The sequence below is a fragment of the Eumetopias jubatus genome, unplaced genomic scaffold (assembly GCF_037043125.1).
Source record: "Eumetopias jubatus isolate StellerSeaLion01/CBP00866 unplaced genomic scaffold, mEumJub1_p1.0 scaffold_1, whole genome shotgun sequence".
Lineage (NCBI taxonomy): Eukaryota > Metazoa > Chordata > Mammalia > Carnivora > Otariidae > Eumetopias > Eumetopias jubatus.
Genome location: NW_028274807.1, coordinates 118819308 through 118843060, shown reverse-complemented (window position 1 = coordinate 118843060; position 23753 = coordinate 118819308). Strand labels below are relative to the sequence as shown.

Genomic DNA, 23753 nt, shown 5'->3' with positions numbered 1-23753 from the left:
TTCAGCTTGTGATTCACGTATTCCTTGGGCTAAAGGTGAGAGTATTGTGGGTTGGTTAGTATAGCTCCACACAGAAAGTCTTACTTGTGGAGGTACTTGTATGTAAAGGCATAATTCCCCTTATCTTGCCATGATTCTGCCCCACTAAACTAATTCATTTTGAAGTTTCCAGATAGGGCACCACAGCATAAGTGAGCCTGTGGGCGTGTGTGTGTGTGTATAATTTTTTTTACTTCATGAATCATAGAAGTATACCAATATCCTGAGATGACCAAAGACTCACTCAGAATATAGACCTAATTTCTAGTTCCACACATCAGCTAAGCTTAGATAACTCATTTAAAATCTCTTGGTTTTAGTTTCTTCCGTAGGAGAAAAGTTGCAGATGATGGTTTCTAAATGTCACTTTGAAATGAAAAAAAAAAAGTATATAAATGTTTTAGAACAGCAGGTAGCAAGCTTTTTCTTTAAGGGACCAGATAATACTTTAGGCTTTGCCAGCCATCTGGTGTCTGTTCCAACTACTCAACTCAGCTGTTGTAGCTTGAAAGTGGCAATAGACAATTAGTAAACTAATGGACCTAGCTATGTTTCAGTATTTTATTTACAAAAACACAGGCAGCTACTGTGCTTTGCTGACCTCTTTAGAAGTTAGTGTCAGTGTAGGCTGACTCAAGAAATCTAAACTGGTCTTAAATGAGATGTAGACTCTTGGCTTTGTTCTTTTCAAATAATGGAAGTAACACTACTTGAATTTTTACAGTACAGATGTGTGAATAAACAGTAAGTCCATTGTCCTCTTCAGCTTTTAATGATTTTTAAAATGTAATTCATGGTATATCCACTTTGGAGAAAGGTCTGGCAGTTTTTTATAAAAGTAAATATACACCTACCCCATGACCCAGCAGTTCTACACCCAAGAGAAATGAAAACATACATTCACAAAAATACTTGTACAACAATAGTCATAGTAGCTCCAACTGGAAACAGCCCAGGCGTCCATCAGCAGGAGAATAGGTAAACAAACTGGTATGTCCAAACAGCAGAATACTACTCAGCAGTAAAAAGGAACGGACAATGAATGCACAGAATATGGATGAATTTCACAAATTAGGCTGAGCAGGAAAGAAGCTTTACCTAAGAGAATACATACAATATGATTTCATTTATATGAATTCTAAAGCAAGCAACACTTATCAGTGCTGGAAAAAAGCCCAGAATGGTATTTGCCTCTAAGGCGGTGGTCATGGGGATTGGGAAGGGGCACCAGAGAGCTTGGTAGGGTGGTGTAATGTTACGTCTCTTGCTGGGTGCTTAGATCATATAGAATGCATTTATCAAAACCCTTTTTTAAGTTTTTAAATTTTAGTTAACATACTGTAAATATCTCAGGTGTACAGTACAGTGATTCAACACTTCCATACAACACCAGTGCTCATCACAAGTGCACTCTTCAATCCCCATCACCTGTTTCACTCATCATCCCCTCCACCCACCTCCCTGCTGGTAACCATCAGTTTGTTCCCTGTAGTTAAGTTTGGTATGTCTTTCTCTTTATTCCCTATGCTCCTTTGTTTTGTTTCTTAAATTCCACATAATGAGTGAGATCATACGGTATGTTGTCTTTGACTGACTTAATTTGCTTAGCATAATACTCTAGCTCCATCCATGTCATTGCAAATAGCAAGATTTCATTCTTTTTTATGCTGAGTAATATGCCAGAGAGAGAGAGAGAGTGTGTGTGTGTGTGTGTCTATGTCTATGTGTATGCATGCACATACCACATCTTTTTTTTAAGATTTTATTTATTTAATAGAGAGAGAGACAGTGAGAGAGGGAACACAAGCAGGGGGAGTGGGAGAAGGAGAAACAGGCTTCCTGCTGGGCAGAGAGCCCAATGAAGGGCTCAATCCTAGGACCCTGGGATCATGACCTGAGCCGAAGGCAGTCACTAACCAACTGAGCCACCCAGGCGCCCCCATACCACATCTTCTTTATCCATTCAGCAATTGATGGACGCTTGGGCTGTTTCCATGATTCGGCTGTTGTGGATAAACATCAGAGTGCATGTATCCCTTTGAATTAGTACTTTTGTATTCTTTGGGTAAATACCTAGTAGTGTGATTGCTGGATTATAGGGTAGTTCTGTTTGTTTTTTGGTTTTTTTTTTTAAGATTTTATTTGTAAGTAATCTCTATGCCCAGCAATGTGGAGCTCGAACTCACAACCCTGAGATCAGGAGTCACATGGGGCCCTGGTAGTTCTGTTTTTGTTTCTTTGAGGAACCTCCACACTGTTTTCCAGAGTGGCTGCACCAGTTTGCATTCCCACCAACAGTATGAGGGTTCTCCTTTCTCCACATCCTCACCAGCACCTCTTGTTTTTTGTGTTGATTTTAGCCATTCTGACAGGTGTGAGGTGATGTTTCATTGTAGTTTCGATTTGTATTTCCCTGATAAGTGATGTTGAGCATCTTTTCATGTCTGTTGGCCATGTGTATGTCATCAATGAAAAAATGTCTGTTCATGTCTTTTGCCCATTTTTTTTAATTGGATTACTCATTTTTTTGGGTGTGATTGTCGAAACCCATCTGGTACATTAGAGGTTTGTGTATTTCATTGAATGTCATTGTTTTTTCCTGATTTCCTTTCGTTAATATGCATGATGAAGTAGGGGTGAAGTATACATACAGACACCTGGAACTTGAAATGCATTTAAAAAATAAATGGTGAATAGATAGGAGATATAGTAGAATGTTGACTGTAGAATCTAGGTGTGTTGATGGATGTTCATTGACGGTTAACCTTTCTGTGTATATATAACATTGCCAACTGAATATTAGAGAAAAAGAAGACATTTAAAAAAAATACTTATTTGAGGGGAAGTCCATGAGTTGGGGAGGAGCAGAGGGATGGGGACAAGCGAACTCCATGCTGAACTCATGACCCTGAGATCACGACCTGAGCCGAAATCAGGAGTCAGATGCTCAACCCGCTGAGCCACCCAGGCGCCCCGAGAATGTATGAATACATTTATGTTTCTCTTGATTGTCTTCCAATTGTGGAGTCTTTCCTGTAGAAAATGATTGTTTATCAGTTTTCTTACCAATTTATATATATGTATATGTCTATTCTTATGTGTGTGGGGGGGTATATATGGAATATGTAGGAATAAGTAATTTTCCACTTTTACATGAGTAATAGGAAGAATGTATGTTCTAAAACTTGCTTTGCCCCCATTAATGTGTCCTGTGTTTCCATGTCGGTATGTATTTATCTCATTCCTTTGAATCATTACATAATCCATAGTGTAGAGCTATGTATCCAAGAGATATATATATAGTTATGAATATTCAGATTGTTTCTAATTTTTCTTTTAAAAATTGCTGTGTGTATGTGCCACTATTTATCTAGGGTAGGTAACTGAGAAATGGAATTACCTCTTTATAGTATATATTTATTTTTATATTAATAGACTGTTCTCCTTTATATAATAGACCGAACCAATTTATACTCCCACCAGCAGTGGATAAAAGTACTGGTTTCCCTTCGACTTTCTGAGCAATGGGATATTATCACCCTTTAAAATTTTTTGCCAGTTTGATGGGATTCTGATACCTGGGTGGTTTAATTTGCAGTATCTGGTAACTGCAACTGAGCATATTTTTGTTTGCTCAGTTTCTGTTTTGTTTTGTTTTTTTTTTACGGTCAATCTCTTTGCTCTCTTTTGTCTCAATTCTTTTATTTAAAAATATTTGTTTTAAATTTAACAATCTTTTAATGGGCTGTTCCTAATCACTTAACCCAAAATATACTGAATAATCCATTATTTCCTCACTGATTTGAAATGCCAACTTTCTTACATGTAAAACTTCATCTTATGGATCTTGGATTTTGTTATCTATATATCTGTTCTTGTGTCATTCTCACAAATTTCACACATGTAAGCTCTATGTGAGCGTTTGTAAAATAAAATACATGTGTGAAATTGTGTGGATACTGTCTGTCCAGTTTTGGTATCATATATGCTCGCCTTATAAAAACCATTTAGGTAACTTACAGAGCATACTAAAAGGATAGTTGGTAGAAAAAGTCTATTCTTTGAAAACTGGGAGAACCAACTAAAGCCATTTGGACATGGTATGTGTTTTAGGGGTAGAGCTCTGTTTATATTTTGTAAAAATTTCTGATTTGGAAATGTTTATTTTCCTAAAAAAATCATATATTTCATCTATTCTCAGGTTTGCTAATTGAAACTGGTTTTATTGATCAAATAAATATTTTTGCATTTGTTTCTACTTAATCTTAAATCTCCCACTTTCCTTGAATTTATTTTAGTCTTGAATTAAAAAGCTGGCTCCTTTTTGTTAATCTTACCTGCTTTTTAGTGAATGAATCTAAGGATTTTCCTTTGCTTCTGCTCTGACTACATTATTTTGAGTTTTGGATATTTCAGGTTTCATTGTCTTTTTAATCCAAGGATTATTTAGAAGTCTATTTTCTAAATTTTTGTTCTAATTTGTAATATTTACTTTGGTTTTAGAGAATGTAGCCTTGATTTTTTTTTTTTAAGATTTTTAAAAGTTTTTAACTTTTGTTTTTGTGTTTTTTTAACTTAAGTCATGGTCCCTTTAGGGACAGTGTTCCAAGTTTGTAAAGAGTGTATTTCCTGGTGACTACAGAAGTTCTACATGTATTAGGTAACTGTTAGTTGTGTTTTAAAAATACTTACTGGGTGGCTCAGTCGGTTAAGTGTCTGCTCAGGTCATGATCTCAGGGTCCTGGGATTGAGGGCCCCCTTCGTGTGCACGTGCGCTCTCTCTCCCCAGATAAGTAAATCTTAAAAAAAAATACTTTTTGTTATTATTTACTTCATCTATGGATTTCTGAGAGAGGTATGTTAAAATCTGTATATGTGATTGTGGTAATTTTGTAATTTTGTTTTTGCTTTACATATTTTAAGCCATTTAGCATCACAAGGTTCATGGCTATTATGCTGTATCTTCTTGGTGTATTTTTATTAATATGAAACATGTTTGTTCTCTTAATGCTTTTTGACTTTGAATTCTAGTTTGCTTAGAGTAATGATGTCACATCTATATTTCTTTTTGTTAGCCAAGACCCACTTTGTTTTCCACCATCATGTGTTATAATTTTAGGTTTTCTTCTATAAATAGCAGTCAGTGGATTTTTTTTAACCCACCTTGAGAGTGTCTTTTATTTGACTACTGTGAAATTATTCTTGTCATATTATTTTTGGGATTTTAATTTGTTATTAAATTTAAACAAATTAAAATTTTTAACTTTATATAAAATACAAACTAATATAGTGACAAAAGGAGATCATTGGCTGCCTGGTGAATGATGTGTGGATTGCAAAGGGGCACAAGGACTCTGGGAAGTGATAGAAATATTTTGTATCTGTAGCGTAGTGGTGGTTTCGCAGATTACGCAGCTGTCAAAGACTCTGTGGGATTGTGCAGTTGAAATTAATAAAAGTTATTATGTGTAAATTATTTCTCAGACTGATAAGGAAAAGAAATTAAAATCAACACTTGATGTTGCCAGTAAGTCTTACTGGTTTCTTTGCTTACCATTGCTTTATATATTTTTCCTCTGTCTCTTCTTAAAGAAAACTTTAAAAAATGGCAATATACAATTACGTTAACTTGTTTTGGAATTTGGTCTATGATTGTCTTTTTTTGAAATTAGATATAAGTTCTTCAAAAAAAAAAAAGACACTGTAGCTAAAACTCAAATCCTCCTTGACCACATTCTCAGTTCCAATCCTGATCCCTTCTTATGCAGAGGTAACCACCATTTATAAATTTGATTTGTAAGTCTCTAGTCCATTAACAAACACTCTTTTATGTATATTTATAGAAATGTAACTCTTTTGAGTGTTTTAAATTTAACTATGTGGTATATATCATTCTGAGGTAACTTTTTTCCACTTGAGGTTTTTGAAATCTGTTTCATTCCTTTTTTAACTACTGTTTATAGTTTTCCATTACGTATTATGTTTTATTTCTTTGCTTTGTTTGAGGACACTTACATTGTTAACAATTTTTTGCTATTGCTCTTCAGTTTTTTTGTATTGCATAACCAATTCTTTCAGTTAGGATTTGAGGCTAGTAAGTTTTCTGAGTCTTTGTATGCCTGGAGATGTCCTTTTGTTTATTTAATTGATTGATCTTTTAGTTTACAATAATTTTTCCTCAATTTGGAATAGATTTCATTTTTCGCCAGTGAGATATCTGTCAGATATAGTTCTCTGCCATCTTTTTAGAAGCATTAAGAAATTTTCTCTTTATGTTTGGTGTTCTGAAACTTTACCTGTGTCTGGGTATTGGATGTTTTCCAGTATTTTTCAGTCTTTTCCAGTCTAGACACAAAATTTGTTACTTCTTTGAACATTCTTTCCCTTCTTCTCTTTTCTGATGGCATTTCTTTTAGATTTGTTGATGATATTCTGGTTCTGTCCCCCATGTCTCAATAATTTCCATATATTCCCTCCCTCTTTTTGCCCAGTGTTACAAAAAAATCTTCGTTTGAGCTTTTAGCTCACTGAATTTTTCTTTAGCTGGCCAATTCATTAGGTTAGCCTTTCTCCTAAGTTTTTGTTTTTTTAAACCGCCTTATTGAAGTATAATAACAAACAGTAGGCTGCACATATTTAAAGTTCACAACTTGAGTTTTGACATACACTCACATACACGCATATATACATATTACACTCGTGAAGCTATCACTAATCAAAATAATGAACATAGTCATTACTCCCCAAATTTCCTCTTGCCCCTTTGTAATCAGTCCTCTCTCCCTATCTCCCCAGTCTCCAAGTAGAAATAGACCTGCTTTTTGACACTTCAGTTTGTATTTTCTAAATTTTAAATACACGGAAATGTAGTGTGTCCTTTTTTGGGGTGGACAAGGAGGGGCTGACTTCTTTCATTTAGTGTAATTATTTTTGAGAAATAGTTCAGGAATAGTATCCCACTGTATGGCTATACCAGAATTTACTTATTAATTCATCTGTTGATGTGCGTATCGATTGTTTGTACTTTTTAGTAATTACAAATAAAGCTCCTATGAATATTCATATACTTTACCCTCTGTGAACATGTGCTTTTATTTTTCTTGGTTAAATATCTAGGAATGGATTAGCTGGGTCCTGTTGTAGGTGTTTGTGGCTAACTTCAAAAAATTGTCAAACTGTTTCTTTGTGTCTTTTTAAAGATTTTATTTATTTATTTGACAGAGAGAGACACAGTGAGAGCGGGAACACAAGCAGGGCGAGTGGGAGAGGGAGAAAGCAGGCTTCCCGCGGAGCAGGGAGCCTGATGCGGGGCTCGATCCCAGGACCCTGGGATCATGACCTGAGCCGAAGGCGTCTTAATGACTGAGCCACCCAGGAGCCCCCAAACTGATTTCTAAAATAGGGCTTTCTTTCTCTCTCTTTTTTTGTTGTTTTTGTTTATTCCCACCAGCAGTGTATAAGAGTTCAGTTGTTCCACTGCTGGGCCATCACTTGGTATTGTCAGTCCCTAGGTTTTCTAGCATTTTGGTGAGCCTGTGGTGGCAGCTAATTGTGGTTTTTATTTGCCCTTTCCAGATAACTAGTTATTGAGCACCTTTTCATAAGCTTATTATTTGCAGTCCTTTAAATCTTTGAAGTTTTTGTTGTGGGCGCCTGAGTGGCTGAATCGTTAAGCGTCTGAGCCTTCTGCTCAGGTCATGATCCCAGGGTCCTGGGATCGAGCCCTGCATCGGGCTCCCTGCTCTGCGGAGGCCTGCTTCTCCCTCTCCCACTCCCCCTGCTTGTGTTCCCTCTCTTGCTGTCTCTGTCAAATAAATAAATAAAATCTTCTAAAAAATTTTTTGTTTTGTTGTAAGAGTTCTTTACATATGCTAAAGGCAGGTAAGTCCTTTGTTAGTTACATGTTTTGTAAATATTTTCTCCTGGTCTTTGGGTTGCTTTTTTATTTTCTTACGTGTCTGGATTTTTCTTTAGAATTTAACTCTTCTCCAGTTCAGCTTATCTAATGAGTTTTTTATTTTAATAATCAGGATATGAAATCTGATTTTTTAAAAATTGCCCTTTCACCTTCTCCTCTGTATTTTAAATATATTTATGCTTTTTTCCTTCTTGCTCTATTTGCACCCACTTCTGGTATTAGTTACTGTCTTTGTTGAGCTTGATACTTTATCAGATTAGTTTTTTCTCAAATATTTGGTGATTATTGGTTCTCTGCTCCTCCTCTTTGTTTCTGGTTACAGGAATCTGGGATGTAGGTAGCATAGGCCAGCCAAGAGCTAGTCTAGGTATGGGGACTCTCTACTCCTTTACGTTTTCACCAACCTACCCAGGGCATTGCCAAGTTTTTTAGCCCAAGCATCCACTCCCTGCTGCCACTTCAAAGTAGATGATGTTGCTACTGTTAGTAGTTGCTTGACACCAGGGGCAAGTGTACATTGTGGGGTAGGAGCAAAGTTACACTCAATGTGGCTGATCCTGCTATGGAGTCCTCTAGTCATCTGGTCTTTGACTCAGAGCTCCCTCCTCTTCTCCTTCCTTGGTGGGCCAACTCACTTATTTCTGGGAAGCCTTCTCTGATGAAATCCCTTTCCTTCCTCTTCCTTCTAGAGACGCTTCATTCTTTCTTTGTCTTTTTTTTTTTTTTTTTTTTACCCTAGCACTTGATGTCTGTAATTCTTTGTTTATACATCTGTCACTTGTGATAACTAAACTCTAGGAGAGAAGGAACAGATCTTACTCTGTAAATTTCTATCACCTGGAGCAACTGTAGAATGCTTGAATGATATTTTTCAGACAATAGAGTTTAGATTATAAAAGGTAACAAATTGGGGCACCTGGCCAGCTCAGAGCATTCAACTCTTGATCTCAGGGTTGTAAGTTTGAGCCCCACACTGAGTGTAGCGATTATTTAAAATTAAAATCTTAAAAAAAATGTAAAAAAGATGACAACTTGAGGCTGCCAGGGAGAGCAGGTCAGGTAAAGGTACCACATTGGAGAGGTACTGATCTGAATGTCACTCTTACTAGTAGGCTAATCTTAGGCAGGTTATTTAGTCTTGTTTAATTATTTTAATAAACGTATAAAATACATATGCATGTGTATATGTACATATTTTTATTATAAAAATAGTACATGCTGATTAATTTTAGAAGACTTTAATAAAAAAAGATTTTATTTGAGAGAGAGAGAGAGAGAAAACACAAGCAGGGAGGAGGGGCAGAGGGAAAGGGAGCCGACACCTTGCTGAACAGGGAGCCAGATGCGGGGCTCAATCCCAGGACCCTGGGATCATGACCTGAGCCGAAGGCAGACGCTTAACTCACTGAGCCACCCAGGCGCCTGGAAAACCCACCCTTTCAGTGGGGATTTTTTTTTTTTTTTTAAGCCAGGCCAGGAGCGCCGGAACAAATGATTTTTTAAATAGGTGGTACTGGGACAACCGATATCTACATGCAAAACAATTAAGTTGGACCCCTTCCTCATGCCATACATAAAAATGAACTCAGGGCGCCTGGGTGGCTCAGTCCATTAAGTGTCTGACTCCTGATTTCATCTCAGGCCATGATCTCATGGTTGTGGGATCAAGCCCCATGTCAGGCTCCACGCTCAGGATGGAGTCTGCTTGAGATTCTCTCTCTCCCTCTCCTGCTGCCCCCCCGCCCCCGCCATCCCTGCTCACATGCACTTCTCTCAAAATAAATAAAATCTTTTTAAAAAATGAACTTGGGGCACCTAGGTGGCTCAGTCAGGTCTTGATCTCTCAGGGTCATGAGTTCAAACACCATGTAATTAATTAATATTTTAAAAATTTAAATTTTTTTTTACAAAATTGAACTCAAAATAGATTGAAGACCCAAACATTAGAGCTAAAACTATAAAATTCTTAGAAGAGAACAGATGCACGTCTTCATGATTTTGGATTAGGCAATGGTGTTTAAGTATGACACCAACAACACAAACAACCAAAGAAAAAAATAGATAACTTGGACTAGTCAAGGTTAAGAACTTTTCTGCCTTAAAGGGACCCTATCATGAAAGCAAAAAGATTCCAGAGAATTGGAGTAAACAATTCTATATCTGAATAGAGGCTTGTATCCTTAATATATTTTAAGAAAACCTCTTAGAACTTAAATTAAAAGACAATTTAAAAATGGGTCCAGGATCTTAACAGACAGTTCTCCAAAGATACAAATGGCCCAGAAGCTCATGAAAAGATGCTCAACATCATTAGCTGTTAGGGAAATGCAAATTAAAGCCACATTGAGATACTACTTCACACCCACTAGGATGACTGTATAAAAAGACAAAAACTGTTGATAAGAATATGGAGAAATTGGAACCCTGCTGGTGAGAATGTAGAATGGTACAGCTGCCTTGGAAAACAGTCTGGTACTTATTCTAAGTTACTATAAGACCTGGCAATTCCCCTTATAGGTGAAGGGAATGTGAATTAACCTCAATAAAAAGTAAACTTTAAAAATACAAATATATCAAAAAAGTAAAAAATAGAGATATACAAAGGATTTTAAACTTGTACTTGTCCATAGGATTTTTTTTTTTTTAATTAGACCTCTCTTTTAAACTGTGAACAGAATGCTGATTTATTTACCAAGGGGATGCAGTTTCTAGTCATTAGAATTCTGAGGAGGGGCACAGTCCTTTAGTATTTAGGTACCATCAAGTAACTAAGAAGTTCGCAAAAGTTAGGGAATCAGATCACAGGGTCTTAAAGTGTGTTGAGTGGATATGTATGTTCAGGCCTCGATGAAGCTTAGTAACTCCCCATGTGTCCGGATTATGTGTCCTGGCATTATATAATAAAGAATTTGTAAAAAAAAAAAAAAAAAAAAAAATTATTTGTATGGTCTTTGTCCCAGGTGCCTGGCACAGAGGTTCTAAAAACCATTGGAATTTCCTGATGGGAGTATCTATATTATGCTAATGGAGTGACTCATGGTAGGCCCTTCCAATAGCTTCTCTGGTCCTTAGAAAAACCAGTCATGTGATTAGAGGGCTGGGACTTTGAACTAGCCTGACCTTTAGGGAGGGAAGAGAAGGGGGCTCGAGACTGGGTTTAATCACATGGCCAGTGACTTAATCATACCCAATACTGAAACTCCAGTAAAAACTCTAGACACTGAAACTTAATGGAGCTTCCAGGTTGGGGAACACATTAATGTGCTGGGAGGGTGATGTTCCCTCATTCCACGAGGATATGGCATAAAAAAACTGCATTCCCTCCCAGACTCCACCCTGTATGTGTGTGTGTCGTTTATAACAAAACTGTAATCTTAAGTGTAGCCCTAAGTTGTGAGTCATTCTAGCAAATTCTCAAACCTGAAGGAGTATTGCAGGCCTCCCAGATTGGTAGCCAGTTGGTTTAGAAGTTCAGGTGACATCTGAAGCGAGGGCATTCTTGTGGAGGGCCATGCCCTGAGTTAGTGGAGTCTGTGCTACTCTGGGTGGTTGGTGCCAGAACCGGATTGATTGTTGGACACTTGGTTGGGGTTGAAACAAAGTGGCTGGTCAGGACCCATATTTCCGTCCCTGAATGACATGGAGTAAACCTTGGCCAGATTTTTTGCTGCTTAGTTTCTATTATAGACTCCACATTAACAAACCTCATTTGTGAAAATGTTTTTTGAGAGTAAAGCGTAATTGATTAGGTTAAGATTTAAACCTTAAATTTAGCCTTAAAGCCGAGTTGCAGTATCATTACAAAAATGGTTCTAGTTTTGTTGTTGGCCTTTTTTCACCCTTGAGGTTTGTTTTTATGTGGTCGAATTTCTTGACTTTTAGTTTCCTTTCTATAATGTGAATATTTAGATATTACCCTTACCCCTTTTTTTCAGATGGGAGTAGATACTTCCCCAAGGTCACAGCAAGAAAGTGGTCAGGCCAGGATCTCAGTCTAAGTCTCACTCCAGCATAGCCCATGCATATACCCACCCTGCTCCATGGCCTCCTGCTGCATCTGTCCTACCATCCTTTCCCTCAACAAAAACAAAATGAGAGAGAAGAAAGGGATTTAAAAGTTGGGGCTTCTCAAGGAACAGAAACGAAGAGGAGAGAGTCAGTTCCTATGTTAGAGAACTGTAGAAGTTTTTAGTCATTTGATAGTTCTGTTTGCCCTTCGATCTTAAAGAGTGTAAGTCCAGAAGTAACATTTATTGTACTTCTGTATATACTATTAGAACAATGATAATATAAAAACACTAAGGGCACCTGGGTGGCTCAGTCGGTGAAGCGTCTGCCTTCAGCTCAGGTCATGATCCCAGGGTCCTGGGATTGAGCCCCACATGGGGCTCTCTGCTCATCAGGGAGCCTGCTTCTTCTCCCTCTCCCTGTCTACTGCTCTGCCTACTTGTGCTTTCTCTCTCTCTGTCAAATAAATAGATAAAATCTTTTTTAAAAATTTAAAAAATAAAAACACCAATTATGACATTAAGCCTTTTGGTATTTCATATTTATTGTGAATAAACATCTTTGGTTATAATTCTGACCTCATACTATTCAAAATGCTGCTGTTTCTTCAGAGTTTAGTGCATGTTAGTTTCTTTAGTTGGTTAATGACTTAAGGAAATTTTTTTTTTTTTTTAAGATTTTATTTGTCAGAACACAAGCAGGGGGAACGGCCTGCAGAGCTAGAAGCTCCCTGCTGAGCAGGGAGCCCGATGCAGCACTCCATCCCAGGACCCTGGGATTATGACCTGAGCCAAAGGCAGACACTTAACCAACAGCTACCTATGCATCCCTGACTTAAGGAAATTCTTGAAGGATTTTAAGCTGGGGAACATCAGTAATATAATCACGATTTAGGCTTCATTTGCTGTTCCCTGCTTGCATTAACTAGAATTGATTCAGACATGGCACACTGAACAGGCTCCATCTGCACCATCCATTACTAACTAGGGTGCCCCCAATTTGATCCCCATCAGTGTGTTAAGCCTATCCGCAAACTGCATCTAAGGAACTGTATATAAGAGTAGTAATTTACAACTTGTTTTTCTAGTATTTTTTTTTCTTAGTAGGAGAAAGGAGGTTAAGTTGATAAATTGTTGCTACCCTTACGAGTAATCCTTCATATATGATATTTATAAGTAAGATTAATTTTAAATATTAGGTTTGGGTCTTAGCAAAAGGAACATATTCAAGTAGAGAACTCATTTTAGTGCTGGAAATCACTTCTATTCTTATTTTTATACTCCTTACATTCAAAATTGACTTAATGGCCACTAGTATATGGCATCAGATTTGAGACATGGTTATTAATTTGTGTATCTTTTTTTTTTTTAAAGATTTTATTTATTTGACAGAGACATAGAGCAGGAACACAAGCAGGGGGAGTGGGAGAGGGAGAAGCAGGCTTCCCGCGGAGCAGGGAGCCCGATGTGGGACTCGATCCCAGGACCCTGGGATCATGACCTGAGCCGAAGGCAAACACTTAACGACTGAGCCACCCAGGTGCCCCTGTGTATCTTTTTTTTTTTTTAAGATTTTATTTATTTAGAGAGCGGGGGCAGAGGGTGAGGGAGAGGCAGAGAATCCCAAACAGACTCCACACTGCGCTCAAAGCCTGACATGGGGCTCAATCTCCTGACACTGAGATCATGACCTGAGGCGAAACCAGGAGTCGGACTCTCAGTTGACAGGCACCCCAATTTGTGTATCTCTTTTATGAACATATCTCTTAAACTTTTTTTTTAAAGATTTTATTTATTCATTTGAGGGAGCGAGAATGAGAAAGAGAGCACATGAGGTGGGGGAGGAGCAGACTCCCTGCTGAGCAGGGAGCCCGATGCGGGACTCGATCCCAGGACTCCAGGATCATGACCTGAGCCAAAGTCAGTTGCTTAACCAACTGAGCCACCCAGGCGCCCCGGAACATATCTCTTTATAGGAAGTTTTAGCACTTTTTCATTGTGTAATGGTTCTTTAGAAAGCATATTTGGATATAGCTTGTTTGTGTCTGTTTTATGTTTATTCACTTTGTAACTTTTTACAGATTTCATTTACATTATTTTTCCTGGAAATTGAAAATCAAATTTTGAAAATAGTATATTACTATTTTGGGATGACTTAAAATTAAACACAGCTAAATAATTAAACTCTTAGCACTTTTGTTTCAAACTTACCTACCGCATCAGTCAGCAAACTGCCATGGCCTCAATCTGCATGTTTCTGTAGAGTTTTACAGAGTGTGGAACACAGCCAACACTTGTTAGTCAACCCTGGTCTGTTGAATGGAGGATTTTAACTATTAGTTCTTATAAACATCTAGATCTGAAAGAATTATTTCTCCTATATCTTATTAAAATAGCCTTTGGACTTTGCATGTGTTTCATTTCCCTCTATAGTAAATTGAGCACTTCTTTGAGATTGGTCTTCCTTTTCTTTTTCTGCAACAGGATTGCCGTATGTGATAGGGAAGTGATGCTATCTGAAGGTGACACGCTGTCCTCCTTTCTTCCTTCTGTCCTCTCGTTCCCTATTTTGGCCTCCTGGTAATTGGGGCAAGGGAGGATGGGTGGTGCTAGTTTAAATTAAGGTGAAATTGCTTTAATTATTTCTCCTTTACTTGAAGGTGGGGGAGGGGTGGGCAGTTTCCTGCCCACATTTAAGAAATAAAAGTTACCTAGCTTTTGGCACAATCTGTTTTGGAGTCATGGGGTCTTTTGAAAATCAGAAAAACATTGTAGAGCGATTCTCCAGGGGATAAAAAAATGGATATATTTAGAAATATACCAGAAATCTCAAAAACTGAAGTTAATCCTTGCCTGGGGGTGGTGGGAGTCCATAGATTATAGATAGGAACCTCTGCTCTGGCCCCTGTGCTGGTAATAAGAGTCAGGCAGACAAACAAGTATGTTATTAAGACTGGGAAATAAAGCTGATTAATTCAACTCCAGAGAATTAAATGTTTTCACTATTGCTGTATCTAGGGATTTATTATCTTTTGAACAATTTTGAAACATGTAAATACAAATGTGTGACTTTAACAATATATTCTAATATATAATCTTGGTGACAGCATCTGATGTGAGAACTCTGAATATAGACATTTAAGAAAATGATTTTAGATATTCCCAAAATAAGTCACTGGCTTAGGATAGATTTGTTTTAGTGTTTCCAGATTGTGAAGGAAAAAAGACTAAAAAAGACTAAAAGACACCACCCTTTGTTGAAACTTAGGTATGCCAACTCTTGCTTTTTGCTTAGCAGTAGTTACAAAGTCCATTAATTGGGGCACTTTTTCTGGTCTTGTCCTTTCTTCGCTTTTGCGTGAGCATTCTACTTGACTAGTGTTTCCTAAACATTATTCATTGAATACCATCTTCATGATTTGCCTTCTGTGCACATTTCCTGGCTGTTCTTTAAGGCTACTCACTTTATAAAACCTAAATTTATGCAAATAATTATTGTGAAATATGGGATTGAGGTACTAATTCTTTGCTGTTTTGACGCTTAAAGGAACATGTGCCTATGAGGGTTTTATTTCACCTAAAATCATCTTTTTATCTCACTGGAGGACATCAAGTTCATTTTGGGGAACATTCCCCTATGTGCTGAGGTTTTAGAGCTCTGACCTTGAACCAGAGTATCATCATGGAAGCTATCTGTATCCAAGTGTCAGTGGAGATGAGGGGTCCTGGGATGGGTGGGTGCTGCCTGCTGAAATATCTTTTGCTTGGGCAAATTTGTGTTCTGAATATGGAGATTTTTGGCTGTGTGCATGGCAAAGCTTGGAATCCTAGCCTTATAACAGTTGGTTTATTTCTTTAGTATGCCCCCCATACCTCCCACACACATACAACATACGTGTGTATCTCCAATTTTCCTAAGTTTTATTTTCTTTTGCAGGTTTGATCTTGCTCTTCTACCTAGTCTTTTATGGGTTCCTGGCTGCACTCTTCTCATTCACAATGTGGGCTATGCTTCAGACTCTGAACGATGAAGTTCCAAAATACCGTGACCAGATTCCTAGTCCAGGTAAATATATTGCAGTTTTTGTGGCTTTTCACTAAATTTGGTTATACTTTGGGGTGCCTGGGTGGCTCAGTTGGTTAAGTGTCCAACTCTTGGTTTTGGCTCATGATTTCGGGGACTTGAAATCAAGCCCTGCGATGGGCTCCCCACTGAGTGGGGAGTCTGCTTCTTTCCCTCTCCCTTTGTCCCTCCCTCTGCTCATAGCCTTGCGTACGCACGCTCTCTCTCAAAATAAATCTTTCTTTTTTTTTTTTAATCTGGTCATATTTTATCTTCACTGTACATTTTTTACATAGGTAAAAGTTAAACTTTGGGGTTAGGTAATGTGAAAATTTTGATTTTTTTGTTGTTTAATATTTACATACTGATATAAAGACCTTTAATATTTACATACCGATATGAAGACCTGTAATATTTACATACTGATATAAAGACCTGAGCTGATAAATCTTGAGTCCTTTGCCAGGAGTAAGCAGGAATGAATATGGAGAATTACAGTGAAGCCAGATTTGACCAATATGGTTATGAGTGGCTTTTCTGAATATTGTGTGGCATTTTCACTTGCCTTGAGTAATTTACTTACAAAGTATATAGTTTAGCTCTGGCTTGGGCTAGATAGCATACGTCTTGTAAAATACAAGCATCGTATCTTTAATTGCTTAATATGGAAGTGGTAAGAAATACTAAATAATGATACATCAATAGGGAATAAAATGAGTATACTCTTACCTTACTGTGTTTATTCTTGTCCATTGATTGTTGAAAGGAAAAAAAATTCTCTAGTATACTCCACCACAGAAAAAAATCGTAACTGAAACACTTGTTTAAATCATATTTTCTTCCTCCTGATTTCATTCTTTTAAAAGTCTTTGAATGCCAGCTTTGCCTTTGCTGAACATGGCTCTTGTCCTCAAGCTGCTGGCAGTTTTTATAGAAGAAGATAACAATGTGCAGACCTCCAGTATGTGTAATTCCCCAAAATGTGAACAACTTCTTGAGATAATAGAGAAGGGCAGGCTCCTCATGGAAGAGGGGCATTTGGATAGCAGGCAGGGTGGACAGGCAGGCCAGGGAAGGTAAGAGTGTCATGGGAGGTTTCTTTCTGGAGCAGTGGTTCTCATCCAACGATTGGCTCCCGCGGGGCCTTGTGGTCATGTCTGGAGACAGTTTTGGTTGTTACAACCGGAGAGGTGCTGCTGGTGAGCAGAGGTAAGGGATGTTGCTAAACGTCCTACAATTCACAGGACAGCCCCCCCTGCAACAAGACTTATCCAGCCCAAAATGTCAATAGTGCCAACGCTGAGGAACCCTGAATCTAGATCCTTGCTCACTGCATGGATTCATGAGCCTTACCAATAGCCAAACTGCACCAGTTTCCCCAACCATCTTTTCTTGGAACACTTTGTTCTAAGGATTTTTCCTTATTTTGCTGCTAATATTTGCGCAAACATCAAGAATCACTCTTCTTCTTTTTAGTTTATTTGACCAAGTATCAGAGACTAGCTCCATGCTCATTTTCCCCTCATCTCTCACTGTCGCCCTGTTTTCTTTCTAGATTTATTTTGAGAAAGCAAGTGTGTGCACATGCGTGAGTGGGGGAGGGGCAGAGAGAGGGAGAGAAATCTCAGACACCCTACTGAGTCGGGAGGCCAACATGGAGATCCATCTCGCGACCCTGAGATCATGACCTGAGCTGAAATCAAGAGTCAAATGCTTAACCAACTGAGCCACCCAGGCACCCCTACGTAGCTTAATTCTAGAATAATTGTTTTTCTTGCTACCTAAGTTATGTGACTTTATTACCACTGAACGTGATCCAGTCTATTTCAGAAATATTATACTGTTTATAACCACATGAATAATAAAGGCAATAAAATGTGTTCCATATATTTCAGTTTCAAACTGAGTTATTTAAAATTATTTACAACTGTATTGTAGTACTTAAAGTCTTATCAGTAATTTAATAAACATACATGCACATACATATGTATAATATTGGATGAATATATATTAGCTTGTTAAACAAAATTTTCTCTTTACAAAGTGATTAAGGTTAGTATCTTTTCTTTCTACTTGTATTTTCTATAGTATATACAGTATTTAAAATACTGGGTTTTTTGCATTGACCTTATTTTTAATTTTAAATGACATTTCAGTAATATTGTTTGTACCTGGTAAAATAAATGCTAGTTTGAAATTGGTACATATAAGTAACCTATCCATACATATAACATAAACACGCACTGCTCCTCACACCCTGACAGACATGCACATTGTCTGTACATATTCTCATACTCCAGTGGTTCAAATTGGAAGGAAATAGAGGAGTTAATTGTAGTCTCTCTACATTCTCTGGATGTTCTTCATTTTGGATAAGACAAGACTATTTGGAGGAATTAAGCATACCATGTCAAAAATGCTCCTGTACTATACACACCTGCCATGGTTTTTTACTTAAGAGTTTCAAATAGGCTGTGAAGTAGCAAGTTACTAGGGGTCCAAGAGCATTGTCAGGCAAGGTCTGAGAAGTAACTGGTATCAGGAATTCAGTTTTAGGGGCACCTGGCTGGCTCAGTCAGTAGAGCATGCGACTCTTGATCTCAGTTGTGAGTTCAAGCCCCACGTTAGGTGTAGAGATAACTTAAAAAATAAAATCTTAAAAAAAATTCAGTTTTATACTTTCAGGTCTTAATACAGAGTTTTTGTAAATTCAGTCATTAAAACAGTCCCTTAGAAATTAGTCATGTAAAGGAATGTAGTCTTTTGTGTAAAGCATAGATATCTTCATGGTTTTCATTAAAATTTCTTTAGTTTAGAAATCTGGATATTTTATGTTGGGTTTTTCTTAGAGTTAGGTGTTTTCAATATAGTTATGTACAAGCTGCCTTGATTCTGTTACTTTTTTACTTGGAGGATATATCTTCCTCTTATAAAACCTTAAAAAATAACAATTTCATACATATGCAGATGGTCACTTAATATGTTGGACAGTAAGACGTTTTATTCCTTCATTTAAGACTTACAAAAAGTCTTAAAAAGTTATTATAGATAAAAGATTTTGCAGTGGATGGAAAACCAGGCATAGGAGATTATCCAAATACAATTGATCTCTGGTATGTTGACGTAGGTGAATGGGGAGTTTAATTAAGGAGGTCTTTTGTGCTGAATGTTGACTAAGATTTGCTCTGCCATGTAGGAACACTGTTTCATCATTATTTGGGTAGCACTGCATCTAGTTTAACTTAAGATTCATGCAAACCCAACACAGGCAAGTAAAAAAACTGGATCTGATCTAAAATGTAACACTGTATTTAAAAAAACAACAAAAACAAAATATAACACTGTCTGTTAGCCATACTGGAATTAAAATACAATGAAAAAAAAAAGAACTAGATGTCTGTGAGCAGCAGTTTTAATGGAAACTAAAACAACTCTTGTTATTTGTATATTTTCAGATTTAGTGCAAGGCATGGCATCTCTAATAACTTTGATATGGGAAATGTTTAGAGACTAGTGAAAATTTTAGGACTGTTTTTAAGCCTGAATGCAAGGCTGAATTAATAATCTAGATCTAATGCTTTTTTTTTTTAAGATTTATTTATTTATTTGAGACGCAGAGTGTGTGTGTGCACGCGCGCGCACGCGCGCGTGCAAGTTGGGGAAGGGGCAGAGGGGCAGAAGGAAGGGGAGCCTGACCTGGCAGACCATGACCTGAGCCAAGAGTTGAATGCTTAACCAACTGAGCCACCCAGGCACCCCTAGATCTAATGCTTTTTAAACAAAGAAAGCTTATATTAAAGTTGGAAGCCTGATTATCTTTCTTACAGATAAATATGCTTACATTTTCTTTTCTTAAACTCATTCAGCATGTTCTGTATACATGGGTGTTGACTCCTGATACGAAACTGTTGGTGGTTATATTCCAAACTCATCATGTGAAAATGACATTTTAATTATAGAGCAGTGTTTATTATTGAAGGAAGAATAGTTAACCTTAGAGTTAAAATTGTATATAGGCCTCTTTCGTTGAAGTAAGTTCTATGTTTCCATACAGTTGTAATTTGAATGACAGAAGTGGGGAGACTGATTGGCTAAAATTTTTCTCCTATTAATAGCAAATTGACAAAACCTAAAAATATTTGATAGAAATAAATGAAAATAGGAAGTACAAACTAAAATCTACAACTTTAAGTCAGGAACAGCAATTATAATTAACTGTGGATAATCAGGTTTAGGGGAGGTTTTTAACTGATAATGTCAGATTATTTTGAAGATTTGAAGTTCTCTTCCATTTAAATATCTGTGCCTTCATAATCAGAAGTGAGAAGTTCTTGATAATTTCAGCGTATCTGTGAACACAGTTTTCCTTATAATTTAATGAGATCTGCCCTTAAGATATAAGAGCAAGGAGAAAGAAGGGAATTTCCTGCAGTTAATTTTCCCCCTTTTTCTTTTATCTCTTTATAGGACTTACAGTTTTTCCAAAACCACTAACTGCATTGGAATATTCATTCACTGTGTCTGATCCACAGTCCTATCAAGGGTACATTGAAGACCTTAGGAAGTTTCTAAAACGTAAGTATGTTTTCTTAGAGTGAGGTAAAAGATTTTAGTTATTAGCGAAACCATATGATAGTGATTACTTTTAGAAAACCAAATAATGATTACTTTTAGAAACATCTTTCTTAGAGTCTGTTTTACCTTTTTTTTTTTTTTTTTTCTGTTAAACACAGTCCACTGAGAGGACTTGCAGGTAGATTTTATAATTAGTCATAAGAATATTCTAACTTATGGAAAGACATAGGGATCTAAGCCGAGTGGGCAGTTGATTTCTTTTCTGTAATAAGTGCATGAGTAAGTCTGTTGAGACATAACATTTATATCTGCATTAAAAAGTATTTAAGACAAAACTAAATTATACAAAATAATGACTTATGTATTTGGATCTTTTGGATCCAATGTACTTACGAAGGGGAAAAGGAATGGTATTTATCATTTAAAAAAACAAAACCAAATACCTGTCCGCTGTGGGTTTTGGAGTTAGCAGGCTGTTACAGTCATCCTAACCCAGTTTTTCCTCTTGTTTTGTTTAACTTAACTCTGTGGTATTAACATACACATGAATAATCATCACATGCCCTGGCCTGTTGGTTCTTAATCACCTCACCTCTTCCTCGGGCACAGAGCTCTACATTCATTCCTTAGAACATATAGGACCCCATTGCCAAAATGACTGATTAAATAAGGCTTTCCTGACACAACCTTCTGGTTTGCCTGTTTAACTTTCCCTCACTATTTTTCTACCTCATTGGGACTTCCACTTCACTGTTTTATTTTATCCCAGCCCCTTCTCCCTTACTTCCCTTTTTACCAAGCTTATTAATTCCATGGTTTTTCTTTCTTTTTTTTTTTTTTCTTAAGATTTTATTTATTTATGTGAGAGAGAGAACAGGAGAGGGCCAGAGGGAGAAGCAGACTCCCTGCCGAGCAGGGAGCCCGATGTGGGACTCGATCCCGGGACTCCAGGATCATGACCTGAGCCAAAGGCAGTCGCTTAACCAACTGAGCCACCCAGGCGCCCCTAATTCCATGGTTTTTCATTTCATTTTTAGTTTTGCCAGTACTCTAAAATCCCTTACCTGTCAGTCTGTCATAAAATGCACATGGATGAAGCCACGTAATTCTAGTAATTCTCCTAGATGAAACCGTATAATTCCTGGATGAAGCCCGTTCTTTGAGCCTGCCCCCTGAGCAGCCTGCTGAAGGCTTTCCTCAGGACTAATCAGCACAATGAATATTTTACCACCTCCCTCAAAGTGGACCAGCTCTACTACCTGGCAATCCTATTGAATTTCTCTGGATAAGTCTCTGACGGGATTATTTCCAACCTCTACTCAAACCTCTGACCCGTTACCTTTCCCACTATAACTCACTTCATATAACCTGCCTTCCTCCTTAAAGAAATAATGGAAGTACTCAGATGGGAATTCCACCAGTTTTCCCATTACCAATAAAACAGACCTACAGTTACAGTCATTTTGTCTATGATATTTCTCCTGCTTTGATGCCCTTCCTCGCGTTTAAGGCCACCTGTACCAGTCCTGCTTTTTGGATCTTCTTCTTTCAGTGCCTTGGAAGCATTGTTAACTATTCCTTTTCCAGTGTGGATAGAGCCTCACTTCATTGGATCCTTCCATCAGCATGCAGAAGTCCTCGACTTCTCTTGTCTTAAATCAAAAAGCTGTTGATCCTACACCTCCACTTGGCTGCCTTTCGAAATCTCCTTCCCTTGATAGTTTGTTAAGGATGTTTTTGTCAGAATATAATCCGTGATTTAAAAATCAAATAGTAAGGAAAGGTCTATAAGGAAAACCATTTCCTGTCCTCCTTTTTAGCTGCAATCCTATTAATTTACTCAACAAATATTTTTTGAGGGCCTTCTTTGTGTCGAGTACTCTTCTAAGTTCTGTCAGTGAACACAGGAAACGTGTTCATGGAGTCTATAGTCCTGTGGTGCATGGGAGGGTGATGAGTGCAGTGGAGGGACATGAGGCACAGATGGAGAGAGGGGAAGGGTTACAGTTTTGAACAGGGTGGTCTAGGAAGGTCTCATGGAAGGGGATCCTTGAGGAAGGATCTGAAGGTGAGGGAACTAGCCCGAGGCTTAAAATGTCACAGTTTACCAAGGAAGCGAGACGGCCTGGATAGAGTAAGCCAAGGTGAGAGTTGTAGGAGCTCAAGGTCAGGGAAGTACAGGAGGACTAGGTTGTGTAGGTCTTCAGAGGCCATCGTTAAGTTCTTTGGTTTTTACGCTGACTAAGTTGGAGGTTTTTAGGCAGGGAATAACATCATGTGACTCGAATTTTTAAAGGATCACTTAGGCTGCTTTTTTGAGACTATGGGGGAGGGGAAGCAGGGAAGCTAGTTAGGAGGCCATTACACTAATGCAGAGGAGTAGAATGGGGGTATGGCAAGAGAGGAAGCAGTGGAGGTTGTGAATAATCTGATTCTGGTTACATGTTCAGTGAGAAAGAACTTCATGGTTTTGAACTTTCTCTTACGGTATTTTTTTCTGTATCTCCAAATATTATATTTTCCTGCTGGTTCTTGATCTATCACTTTTATACATCGTCTTTACTTCCTGCCATGACAGATGACAATTTACTCACATGCCTCAGACCTCCCCCACCCACCCAGTTCAATAATTGAGTTACTATTTTTAGCTTCGTTATTGGTCACCTTTTTATACTTAGTCTTTATGTCTTAATTCTGTCATCTGTAGACACTCTTCTGACTTCCTTATTTGTACACTGTCATTTGAGGTATCCTTTTGAGTCCCTTTTTTTCCTGGAAAACTCTAGAGCTTTTCCCCTCCTTCCATATTCTGTACAGGTAATTGTTTAGGCCTTTAACTATCCAGCTGTCATTTTTGGGACTCGTTTTTATCACTTTAGTTGGATCCACTGTTTATTGGCTCCTGCCTTCTTTTTTCTTAATTTACTGCCTAGTTTAATGGGGTATATCTATTTCAAGTAACTTCATAAGAAAAGAGACATGAGATGTAAATTTTGAGTCCTTTCATTTCTGAAAATGACCTAATTTTGCATTTATAGGTGATAGTTTAGCTATATATAGAATTTTAGTTTCTTTGTTTTTGCCTTTTTCTCCTCTGCAAGGCCGGTTTTTTCATTCTGTTTCTAAATGTATTTCTTTTGGATTCTAAAAT

At 37.6% G+C, this 23753-nt stretch overlaps 1 protein-coding gene across 1 annotated transcript in view; it reads left to right on the top strand.

Annotated features, from left to right (window-relative positions):
* Positions 1–23753, top strand: part of ATP1B3 (ATPase Na+/K+ transporting subunit beta 3) — a 42915-nt gene that overhangs the window by 8822 nt on the left and 10340 nt on the right. Inside the window, exons 2-3 of the mRNA XM_028099118.2 lie at positions 15902–16030; positions 20495–20602. Of these exons, the coding sequence (XP_027954919.1) occupies positions 15902–16030; positions 20495–20602 (237 nt within the window). The remainder of the gene's footprint in view (positions 1–15901; positions 16031–20494; positions 20603–23753) is intronic.